The sequence below is a fragment of the Scomber japonicus genome, chromosome 15 (assembly GCF_027409825.1).
Source record: "Scomber japonicus isolate fScoJap1 chromosome 15, fScoJap1.pri, whole genome shotgun sequence".
NCBI lineage: Eukaryota > Metazoa > Chordata > Actinopteri > Scombriformes > Scombridae > Scomber > Scomber japonicus.
In genome coordinates this window covers 30,042,888-30,056,173 of record NC_070592.1, presented here as the reverse complement: position 1 = coordinate 30,056,173, position 13,286 = coordinate 30,042,888, and the positions used below count along the sequence as shown (strand labels likewise).

At 37.6% G+C, this 13,286-nt stretch overlaps 1 protein-coding gene across 1 annotated transcript in view; it reads right to left on the bottom strand.

The window, feature by feature from the left end:
* gabbr1b (gamma-aminobutyric acid (GABA) B receptor, 1b) overlaps nt 1-13,286 on the bottom strand; it is a 105,782-nt gene that overhangs the window by 68,878 nt on the left and 23,618 nt on the right. Inside the window, exons 4-5 of the mRNA XM_053335008.1 lie at nt 12,010-12,111; nt 7,585-7,650 (exon numbers count right to left, since the gene is read on the bottom strand). Of these exons, the coding sequence (XP_053190983.1) occupies nt 7,585-7,650; nt 12,010-12,111 (168 nt within the window). The remainder of the gene's footprint in view (nt 1-7,584; nt 7,651-12,009; nt 12,112-13,286) is intronic.

Sequence of the window (13,286 nt, the reverse complement as noted above, 5' to 3'; positions counted from 1 at the left end):
ACAGTAGAGAGACAGGAAATTACAGGAGACGAGGTGGATGGGGGGATGTTAAAATGTGAAAATAAAAGTATGAATAACTTGCACACATTCTTTTCTTGTGGACTGAATATAAATTTTCTGCTTTTAATCCTATTGAGAGAATGAATATATTTGAGGATTATGGCAAATATGTCTAAATGGTGTAACCATAAAAATTACACTTACTTAAAAATGCTCCAATTCTTAATAAAACATAATATCAACTAGTTTGGCATGGTCTTACATTATCACTCTTTCATATTAAATATAGGTTAATGGAATACAATTGTTATAAATATTATTATTATTTGGGGAATCATGTCAAGTCACGTGAACCACATGAAATGTCTCAAAGTGTAACCACCATTTAAAAGGCCACTGTGTTAAAATTGTGAAGAAGGCCATATAAGAAGTGATTTTACAGAGAAGGACCCCTGATGATCACAACTGCTCTTAACAATTAATCATAAACTGATGTTTTTTGGACTTAGTCATGTTTGTTCAGTTTATATGTCCCATGGTGTAACCCTAGAAAAACATAGTTAATTCATAAGAATGAATTAAAATGAATATTAACTTTAAGAATTCAATTTCAATTATTGAGCCCAAAAGCCATATGCTTACTCGGGTCTCAAATTTGATTTTAAAATGAAATGTCAAAATCATATACAGTAACTGCTTGAATCATCTGAGTCCTATTAAAAGCCTTTCTGTTAGAGGACCATTTTGTCAAATATATTTTTTTGAAACAGTGCTAAAGAATGGAAAACATACAAACTTTGCCCAAAAACGGGGCATTTTTATTTTTTTCATTTGCAGCTGTCAGGGAGTCGCTATCAATATGCGGGAGAGTTGGGATGTTTGACTTCCATCCATGCAGGTGAAAAACTGACGTCACATGTAGCGCCGGAATGGCAATAGCGCTAAGGGGCCAGTAATTAAAGATTCAGTGGCACCAAAATGAAGCACTGAAATCTGCGTTGCTCTTTCGGTCTGGTTACTACCGTTTACGTCAGCACCGGTGCCATTATGGTAGAGAGTATAGTGATACTCTGTACCATACTGGGTAGCGACCCATCCCTACTCATCAGGGCCTGAAATTCATTTTTTAAAATAGAGGGGAATTCCCCCCTTAAATGCTTTATATAGGGGGGATTTTACTTTGTTGGGGGGACTGTAGGCCGTACCTCATCCTATTCTTACTGCAGATTGTATTTTGTCGCTTTCCTTCAATTTAAGGTATTCTCTGAACTATATTATATAGTAATTAGTTATTTGGTAAATACTTTAGTAGTTTTATTCTCTGAACAGTCACCTGCAACGTCATTATTGTGCAATATAATTAAATCCAATACAATAGCTCTGCTATAAATTCTGCTGTTTTTGAAGTTTATACATTTTCAGTTTTTGTTGACATTGTTAAAAAACGACTTTGATTATTACTGAGGTTGTACTAAGTGGTGGTGGTGTACTTGGGTACATTAAATTGAATGGTGTTCCTAATATTTTGTCCTCTTCATGTATGTTAATACAATGACAAAATATTAGGAACACCATTCAATATAATGTACCATAATACACCACAATCACTTAATAATGAACATAAAGCAGAATTTTCACCTTCTTGTCAAAAAATGTCATTATGATCGGATTGTGTGTGTGTGTGTGTGTGTGTGTGTGTGTGCGTAGATAGTTGAGAAAGACACAGATAATTCTGGGTCACATTTGGGGTTCAGACGTTGATATGACCGGTATCAGAGCAAAATTGAACGATCTCATGCTCTGGAAGGGAGACAACAATTCAGCAGCAGTTTAGTTTGAAGCAGGGTAGAGTAAGTATCAAATAAATCAGAAAGAAATAATCTTATGGGTCTTATGTGTTTATAGCATAACATGTGATCTGCATATGGATGCATTAAAGGATAATTACCGTTTTTTACAACCTGGACCTTATTTCTAGCATAAAATACGATCATTTACTCACCCAGACAACTTTGGTGTCATTTGGAGTCGTTCAGACGAAATTAGCTCCAGTGGAGCGCTGCGTATATCTGTATAATGAGAGTACACGGGGTACCGAAGCACAGCCTCTATATAACACATTATCTGCAACTTCATTAGGAACACGTGAATACAATATACCGTAAATTCCGGACTACAGAGCGCACCTGATTAAAAGCTGCATGCTCTAATTTTAGAAAGAAAATCAATTTTGTACTTGTACAAGCTGCACCGGATTTTAAGCCGCAGGTGTCCCACATTGTAATATGAGATATTAGCGAGGGTTGGTCCGATCGGTGATGGCTGTTAGGCATCGCCGATCGGACCAACCCTGCAATCGCCGACCAACCATCGGCGATTGCACGCACCCCCCCCCCAATTGCGTGCAATCAATCTATGTCCATGGACATTATAATGAATAGGCTATAGGCTTAATATTAGTTTGCATCCAGCGTGCTGCGTGGACTTCATTACATCTATATCTAAGTTTATTGTCTGTGACTGTGGCCCTCATAAAAGTAATATTTTACAAATCTGCATTATATAAACTAACGAAATTCGTTAAAGTAAGTCATTTGGCGACTTCTAAGCCATTAAACTAAGTCTTACTTTTACTGGAGTAATCTACCTCGTTCGCACCAGTCATTGTACATCTTGTATTGGAAAACTTTGAATTAAAACCCACTGAGCAAACTCTCCCGTTCTCTCCTATGAACGAGTCGGACAACAACAACGTGTATCAAACATGAAGCAAAGTGAAAAAATAATAAAGTACGTAACAACAACACCCACGAAAAAAAAAACATGCATTAGCCGCACCGTAGTAAAAGCCGCAGTGTTCAAAGTGTGTGGAAAAAGTAGTGGCTTATAGTCCGGAATTTACGGTAATTCAATCCAATACAACAGCTCTGCTATAAATTCTGCTTTTTTGGAGTTTATACATTTTGACATTGTCAAAAAAGTGCTAATTCTACTTTGTTTATTACTGAGGTTGTACTAAGTGGTGGTGGTGTACCTCCTCATGTATGTTAATGGAGTGGACAAAATATTAGGAACACCATTCAATATAATGCACCCTAATACATCACAATCACTCAATAATGAACAGAATTTTCACCTTCTTGTCAAAAATGTAAAGGCTTCATAAATGTAGAATTTATGGCAGAGCTGCTGTATTGGATTAAATTAGATTGCACAGGTTAAGCCAGTGAGTCTATTTTATATAGTTAATTTATTATCTGAACTATATTTTATAGTAATTACAAGTTATATAGTATCATACAGTTAAGCAGTGATATTCAGCTTCAGTAGCATTAGCGTCATGTTTTTGTTGAATAGCTCACTCTCTCTCTTCAGGACTGTTGAATGAGAAAACATCTGAGTGACTTAAAATTGACGTTTTTGTAACATCAGCTGATAAAACGCGCAGCAGCAGCATTTTACACATTGCGCCGCTAATATCACCTGTTCAGTTGGAGCTGTTCATTTACTCTGAGCCAGTTAGCCTGAAACTTGTTACTATAGTAACGTCACAGTTACCTGTCTGAGGATTAACGTAGTTAATGTTGACATCACATGGCGCTGTTTTCATTAGGTTTTCTGAGCAGGTTCTACCTCAGATGATGTAGATTTATGTTTTAACCAGTGGTCTGTGTTTGTTTCCTTAAACTTAATATCACTGTTAGGGGCCGGTGCAAGATGGCGGACTGAGCGGACGCACTACCGAGAGCTCATACAAAACTTCCTCAACAAGTTAAGTATGGACTTTTGCCCCGCGGAAAAAGTTTTGGGTTACCAGTTGAAAGACCGAACAAAAAGAATAATCAAGTCAAGATGGATAAGAGTGACGTTTTGTTGACGGTTACCGAAGTGGATGGTATGCAAGCTAGCCACATGAAAGCTAACAACAAGGAGGTTGACGCGCTCCTGTTGCATGACTACGCCATGGAAGCTACAAATGCCGGGAACGAAAAGCGACATCTGGACCAGGTTGATGATTCTCCACCTAACACACCGACAAAAGGCTCTCATGTCCGGAAATGGGTAAAACCAAGTCAGGAGTCGTCAGTTGAATCTATACTTACTGCAATAAACACCCTGTGCAGCAGATTTGACAAACAAGAAAAAAAGCTGGAAGATATCAACACTCGATTCGAGAAAATAGTACAATGATTGGCAGCCTGGCCAAGGCATTGGAATTCAATGCAGCAGAACTCAAAGAATGCAAAAGCAAAGTGTCAACTATACTATAGAAAAGAAAGTGGCAGCCATGGAAAAAGAGAACACCAGCCTTAAAGAAAGATCTGGGGAACATGAGAGATACGGCAGAAGGTGGAATTTGAGAGTGAAAGGCTTGAAAGAATGTGTGAATGAAAACACAAGAAATGAGATCATTAAGCTACTCCAGAGAATCGCACCACAGTGGGCTCAAAAGAAGGATGATATAGTGGACACTGTGCACTGGATTGGGAGAAAGGAAGAGAAGAAAACGCGCCAGGTCATCATCCAATTTGTGAAACGTCAGCACCGAGACGAGATATGGAGATTGACGAAGGAGTCGGAAACCTGCAAGGAAATGCGAATTCGCTTCACGGAGGACTTAACAATGGCAGATAAACAGGCGAGAGAAGTGTTATGGCCACGAATCGAAGAAGCGAGGAAAGCTGGAAAGAAGGCATACTCTCGAGGGCCTCACGGATTCATCGACGGGCAACGGATCAAGCAAGTTGTTTGAAAATCTTCATGCAACCCTGAGGATAAGGCTGTGAACTGATGAAGGTGGGGACTTAAACTGTTAGTTATTCAGAGGAACTTCTCGAGTTAAGTGCACATTTAAGGAGGTTCGTTATTTTCTGTGTTCATATCAGAGTGTTTACACTTACACATTAAATATTCACTTAAATATGTCTTTTCTAAACTCAGAGCTTTCTTTTTTATCGTTAAATGCAAGAGGTCTTAAAGACAATGTAAAACGCAAGGCTACTTTCTTATTTTGTAAAGGACTGAACGGACATTGCGTATTTTTGCAAGAGACTCACTCATGTGAAGAGGACACCACATTTTGAAAAAACCAGTGGGGAGACAACTTTTTTTTTCTCACGGCAGCAATCGTTCTGGAGGTGTGGCTATATGTTTTTCTAAGTTTCCGGGGGAGGTCATAACCTTTAAGAGTGATACGAGTGGTCATTGGATAGTTATTAATAGGTAGGTAGTTATTAATTTTGAAGGGTCTTTTGCAATTTTAATCAACATCTATGTTTATAATAACATTGGTCAAAACAAAGTATTATTAGGAAACCTTACAGAAATTATTGAAGATTATAAACAGAATTATTCTTATTTACTTTAGTAGGTGGAGATTTTAATATGGCTCCTGATGAATGGCTCGACAGATGTCCATCTATTTATAATTATAACCATTGTAACACGACTCTACAGGAATTCAAGAATGTTAACTCTTTATTTGATATTTGGAGGGAAAAAAACTCAAATAGGAGACAATTTTCCTGGATGAAGAGATCAAGATCTAGAATTGATCTTTGGCTGGTATCTCCTGATGTAATAAATTGTGTTGCTAATGTTTCAATGTCCGCGGCACCTCTAACAGACCATTGTGTAATTGAACTTACATATTCTAAATACAGAAAAAATGATTGGAAATTTAATGCTGCTTTGTTAAACTCAGAAGACTTTGTTGATGAAATTAAAAACCTGATGGAAGGAAATTAAAGATGATAATTATATTGATACCTATTGTCGGAAATGGGAATCGGATGCCTTTCCATTAAATTTAGCAAAGCTAAGTGCAAACAGCAGAAAGAAAATGAATTTCAACTGGTTCAAGAAATTAATCAATACTGTAGGAAAAACACTTTATCAGAGGAAGACAAAATCCATTTATCGAATTTACAAACCAAACTAGATCAATTATTTACTCAAAGAGCACAAGGTGCTTACATCAGATCCAGAGCAAAATGGATTGAACAAGGAGAAAAAAAATCATCATATTTCTTTAGCCTAGAAAGACGTAGGCAAGAAAGAAATAGTATAAATGTCCTGATGGTCAATAACGTAGAATGCTCTGATAATAAAATAATTGCAGAGGAAATATTTCAATTTTACTCAAAACTTCATCCTTTTCACAAGAAGCATCATTATCATTTCATGAAAACATTAAACAACATATCCCTCAAATTAATTTAGCGTTTAAAGAACTTTGTGAAGGAATTAGAGTAATGCATCCTGCTTTCTCAATTGCTATCCCTGATACTTTAACTAAATCAATTAACTAAACAAACTTCAACTTCATCTGGAGGAATAAACATCACTATATGAGGAAGGAGACTCGGTTAAACCATTAGATGAAGGAGGTTTAAATGTAATTGATTATGAGGCAATGAATGGTATGATAAAACTAAAATGGTTGAAGCAATTTATACAAAATATAAATGGTTTCTGGTTTCACATTCCTTTTAAAATATTTGAAGTTTGTGGGGGTATTGATTTTTTGTTGAGATGTGATTTCTGTTTGTCCAAACTTCCCATTAAGTTATCTAGGTTTCATGAACAGGTAATGTTATATTGGAAAATGATCTATGAACACAATTTCACTCCACATAATTCTGATGGATTCAAATGGCAGGTTTCTCCAATATAATGAATTTAAGGAGAAATTTAACATACAATGTACTAAAAAACAATTCTCTGTGGTAATTAAAGCAATACCGCAAGCCATGGTGAACACAGTGAGAGGCATGCTACCTTATATGGTGTTAACACCACAGCTGCCTTCACTTTACATTAATGACATTAATTTTAAGGAGAAAACATTTACAAATAAAATTATAAGTTTTTGTTCTATCACCTTATCACCGGTTATTTATGTATTGTTTGCTTGGTCATTTTGGCCACATGTTGACAGAATTATTTTGAATTTTGTCTATGTAATGCCGGATTTTGTCAAAAAAAAAATTGAGATTGAAAAAAAAAAAAAAAAGAAATCACTGTTAGCTTGTCTGTGTTATGCTAGCGGGAGGTACAGAGAGCTACAGGTGTGTTCAGGGTCAAAGTCAGACAGTCGGACACAGTGGTTCCGGCCAGTCTTGCATTAAGCACCGCTGCAGACGTTGGTTGAACATTGATAAACATCGCTGTAAATGTGTGCGGGAATTTCCCTCATAAGTGTTGGATTTGCAGGAATCAATTCTTTTTTTTTTAAGACGTTAGTTAAGGCGGCAGGGTTAGGGTTAGCTGTGGGAAACCCTGACCAAAATACAAGTCCACCACCTCCAACTGTGGTCTGATTTATCCTATTGCATTCTGATGTGATGTGTTGTGCATGAGTGCATTTACACCTGCGTTACAGGTGTTTTCCTTACCAGATACAGATGGCATGTTAACACCAGGTGTAATGTGTTTATCATGACATAAAAACCTTAGCTGTGAAACAAAATTGTAACTTTTAACTTCATAACCTTTTTTGTTAAGTTCATACAAGTAGTCGTTTTGATACTTTAAATTGATGTCAGCCAAGTCAGTCACAAAATGGACAGGTGAACAAATTACCTCACAGAAGACCTTCCTGGCTTCCGTCTCATAGAAGAGGCCAACAATAATTCTGGCATCCTGGCGCTTGAAAGTGAAAAAGAAAAGGACAGAGTCACACATGGGCTGAAGATACAAAGCACAAGTTAAAGACCCTGCAGTGTAGCCACACAGCAGTAGACTTCCTCTCTACTGTTTCCATGGTTTTCTCTGCAATTGTCAATTAATCTTGCGCACTAAAACTAGGCTAGCATGCTTGGCTAGGTCATGCTAAAGTGTGCGTGTGCATAACAGGAAAGAAGAGCGTCAGGTTGACACAGGTGGAAGAGGAAGAGGAGGAAGAAAGTTAAGAAGGGAGGCTGAGGGAGGAAGAAAAGGGCTCAGACAGGGATGCAGTCTTCTTCTGCTTTCATTAAACCCTACACGCAGGTATCTGTGGCTGAAACACACTGCAGAACACAAGTCACAATCTCATTTGGTAAAATGTTAGTGCCTGGAATCAAGATATGGTTAGTATAGCTTTGCAAAAAGACTACATGCACAGAAATGTAAAAATGCTGAACTATTTCTTGGCAAACAGCAGTCGTATGCAGTCACTTTGCTGTGCTTCCAGAATTCTTTACATCAGTGAGTTTGTCAGGTTTGGCACCATTGTGCCTTTACAGACCAAAACCTGTGCTCACTGACTGAATGTGACAGTACAGTGTGGGGTGATGGTGGATGGATAAATACTTCTAACACATTAGAGTAAGTCCCACTAAAATCTAACTGTTTCTAATTGATTCCAGTATTTATGCTAAGCTAGGCTACAGACATTGTGGTGTTTAAATTAAGCTATTAAGTATATTCAATAATGGCTATACTAGAGATTAAGATGAAGGGTTAAGGATGAAATATGTTTACTCCACACCTGCTGATTTAAAGTGCACTTACTGATTGAGTATGCTGTATTGTAACCCACAGATGTGAAATGTAAACTAAAAAAGATGTATGAAACATGTGACCAAATTAAGAAAAAAAGCTAAACATAATGGTATATTTTCAGGTTGAAACATTGTCTTTAAAGGAGAAGAACTGAGTTTGTGTGTGAGGAGGGGGCCAGGTGCAGTCGCTGGGAGGCCTTGACTGTATGCCAGGGACTCAGGTGCAAGAGCTTGTATGAAAAACGAAAAAAAACCCCGGATGACCATATTTGGGCATATGACCCGAACATGAACCAAGTCAAATGTGAGGGGTTGGGTACTTTTCCACAGAAGCCACAGACCTCAGCAGTTTGTTGGGTATAAAAAGGGGGCATTGAAATGATCACTTTAACTGTGATGATTGGTCAGGTTGAGCAAACCTGAGTAAAGTCACAGTAAAGTCAGTTCAGTGGATAATTTGATTTTCACCTATGATTATTTTCCATCTTCTTATTTCACAGTGAGGAGAAAAAGTGAATTTCTCAAAATGTCAAACTGTCCCTTTATGAAACAATTTGTTTATCTAATGTCTCTGTAGTGGACATAATGATTGCATGCTTAATATATCGATGGTAATGTAAGCATCTTTACCATATTTGTTTAGTGTAGCTGTCACGTTAAATTCTATTATCCATTGTTGTATTTAATGCACCACAAAACTATGTGTTAGAGGTTCAGATCAGTTTGCTTTTTTCTCTCTGTCTTTGCAGGGCATAAGGAGCATCTGGATAGGCATTTACACAGCCACAAGAACATTATAGATTACTTCATTACTTCATATTTTATAACAAGTATAACACATCACAGGCAACCAGAAACTGCTACTGGGTAAAAACATTGGTGAGAGACAGGTTCAGGTTGCTGCAGGTTCATTCAACACCACAGCTAGCTTAGATGATACATTTAAATTTGTTCAGTTTAGCTGGACACCAGTACCAGTGCAGGGGGGCAGAGAAACAACCCATATCACACATAGCATCAATTGTTAAATAAAAACTTGTATTCAAACAATGGCTGAGTCTAAATATAGTCAGGTCACATTCATTTCTCAGAAAACTAATTCAGTATGAAGTACATTTCCACAACAGATCAGTATCAGTACAACAACAGAGTCATGTCATATTCACTACTCTGTTGCCTTCCTTAATTTATTCCAGTTGCTTTTACTTTCTTATTCTCTCATTTGGTGTTCACCTAGTGTCAGTGAAGTTCACACTTTCTGCAGCTGTTTCATGTAATAAGCCTACCAGGACAATGAGAGATTATGCCCTTATGGCTGCTTGAATTCTTTTAATGTGAAATACCTGTACACTAAGGCTATGTTCACATTAAAGCCCTAATGCTCTATTAAAGCTTTGTCATATCATGAATGAGAAGGCGGCATGTTCATGTCACTGGGCTGTGAAGTGCAAACGCTGAATGATGACAACAGGCAATACGCACAGAGAAGTGAGACGTTAAAAGTAAACACATGAACTCTGATCTGAAAGCAGTTGCATAGCCAGGGATTGGATATGAATCAGATCTACACAAGTAATCCAGAACTGATATATGGTTTGTTCACAATTTTGTGAAAAAATCTGAGCTGAGTCACTTGGAGGCAAAAAAAAAAAAAGGTTCTGGGCCACTTCAGCATGTAATGTGAACATCTATCTATAAATTACAGGAACATCTGTCTGTTATTCGCATATCTCTCGAACCATTCATCTGATTGATTGCAAACGTGACAAGTGTCTTGCTACAAGCACGAGTAAGTGCCAAGTTGACCTTGTTTGGATAAGAAATGTAAAAGATATATATAAATATATGGGTAAAAGAAGCACACATTTGCTATTGCCGCTCTAGCTGCTGGCCACCACAGCACACTGAGCACAGCACAGGACTAGAGTTACCAGGGATTTCCAGGTCTGTCAGAGGCGTGAAACGGCTGCACCACGGTTTAGCTCCGTCCTCTGTCAACTCACACCGAGCAGAGGACGGAGCTTACTCTGAGAGAGAAATCTGTCTTTTAAAATGAAGTTGCACTGTTAATACAGTAATTGCAGCAGTCTAATACAATCCAAATGAATGTCTTTAGTCTACCGTATTTACTGTAGTAGCAGCATAACTAAAAGGCCCGATTTTGTTAACTTCGTTACGTAGCTAGATGGTGTTTTTATCTGTCTGTTTTATTTGTGTTTTGTTGCTGAACTACAATCGGGAGCCTGCATGGAATGTTTTATTTTGAAAGACGGAAGTTTTATTATGGCGATTATTTGTCTGACTTCCTGTCTGGTGCAATCTGCTCTGTTGAGCTTGACGTGATTTTAGAAACGGCTCCATCAAATATAGAAATGCTGCAGATTGATAGCACTGTGGCACAGAGAGTCTCCTGAGACGTGCCGCGGTGCTCCTGGTGGAAATTGGGCTTTAGAGAAGCTAAGGCAAAATCTCATTTACAGCGTCAAGGAGCCGCTATCAATATGTTGGAGAGTTTGGATGTCTGACTTTGCACGAACACTGCACTAGTAGCCTAAATGTCAAACTTCATTGACAGTAACTTGACACTGATCAAAAAGACAGCAGAGGAGAAAGGACTGTATTTTTTGGTAAAACTGAGAGCAACAGGTTGGTGAGTACATCAAACATTTTCCATTGTACTGATGGAATTAGTGCAGTGGAAATGTGCATTATACTGAATTTATCAAGAAAACAGGTAACCATGGAGGAAGTGTTGAATTTGTATTAACAGCAAATAGTATCAACAGAAAATCACTGTGATTTTCAGGCAGAAATAGCCACCATTTTATAGTTTTTATGATAAAATTTCTAGCATTGAAATTGTAGAAAACTAGAAAACTAACTTCCTCCTCCCTTTCCCCCTCCCCTGGTGCAAAAGTTGTTTTTTGTGTTTTTATGTTTTAAAATGTGCTCATATGAGCTCATGTTGCTGGGTTTTTTTTTCCCGTTCCCACACTGTACTCCCACACAGAGCACAGTCTGGGAGCTGCTTTTTTATCCTCCTCTCTCCTCGTTTTTTTTTTTCCTTTTCTCCCCTCTTTATTGTGCTCAGTCATCCGGTTCTGTCTTATTATGTATTGTATGTTGTATATGTATGGACGGGGTGAATGCTGTTATTTCACTGTACTTGTTATAGTGACAAATAAAGCCTATTCTAAATACACTGTTATATGTGGGAGGAGTTTGAGGAGGGCTTCAAGAATACATACACATTCACTCACTGTTGGCACAGCCTTTGGGAGCAATTTGGGGTTCGGTATTTTGCCCAAGGACCGTTTGACGTGGACAGGAGGAGCCAGAATCAAACTGCTATTATACTAATTTAGGGAAAAAAATTGCTTCTGGAAATTCTGAACTACTGTTCCCTAAAATAAAGTATCTAGCAGCTCATTAGCAGCTCTTAATGGTTAACTGGTCAGCCAAGGCTTGACTGATTGCTGTGCAACTGCTTGACATGTGTAAGAAACATGAGAGATTTAAGCACCTTGAGGTTTTTGACAGCCACAGCTGGATCGGTGAGGAAGCTCTGGCGAACGCTGATTTCAATTCCTGCTTCTTTGACTCTCTCCTCAAGATCATCTAGAGTCTGTCAAAAGAACACACACACACACACACGCACGCACGCATGCACGCACACACACACACACACACACACACACACACACACACAATAATGAGGATGTAGAAGACAGGGACAGTAACAAATATAGAAGTGGGAGATTATTATATTATATTATAACAGTTGCAAAAATCATTTTAAGGTAAACAGCAGTAAAGAGCAAAGTCATGAGGCAGAAAATGACTTGGTGGTTTAGATGGATGATGGTGATGATACCAACAAACAGCAGATGACAAGGCAAAGGGATAGAGAAACCAATCACGGGAAAAGTAGCCTTGAAAGAAGATGGTATGGACCGAAACCGAAATTATATAAATACATAAATAATCCTATAATAAAATGCTTAAATTCATGAACAAATATATAATTACTATATAATATATGTAACGAAATGCTTAAATAAATTAAAACATAGATTATATAATTTAACGCTTAATTGTCATCATAAATTAAAAAAAACAAAGTAAATGAGACAGATATATAAATATTACATTTGTGTATTTATTTTATTTTTCTATTTATAATAACATTTATTTATTTATATATACTTTTATTTATCCATAGTGTAACTTGCTACAGTGAAATAAATAAATGTGTCATCCATCAACATCATCCAACAGTCAGGGGCTGAGTTAAAGCCTCTGATTGATGAATGCACAGATTTCAGGCTGTGAATGCAGCTTCATTTCAGTCAGTGTCAGTACCATTCTCATTAGTTCAGGGAATGCGGCAAAGCAGTAGATTCAACTTCAACTACCAATTGCAGTGCAGAGTCCACCCCTTGACTTTCGATGGATGAAGTTGATATGCATTTATTTTGCTGCAGCAAGTTACTATGGATAAATAAAAGTATTAATAATTAGCTTGCCTTTCAACTGGTCTTGTTTACTTTAACCACATGTTCATGTAGACAACTGCATACGTTATGAACATAGTTGTTCATATACTTTCTTATGTACTATCCTCCAGTAACTGTGCGTTACTGGATATTCCACTAGAGGGGCCAACAGAGATATAAGGTTATAAATACAGTAGAACGCTCAGATTTGCATGATGTAAAATCTGCATTAATTAGGTGGCTTTAGCCATCAGTATATACTATATACAAATGTCACAGCAGCTGAGTGTCCGCAGTTTCTTTA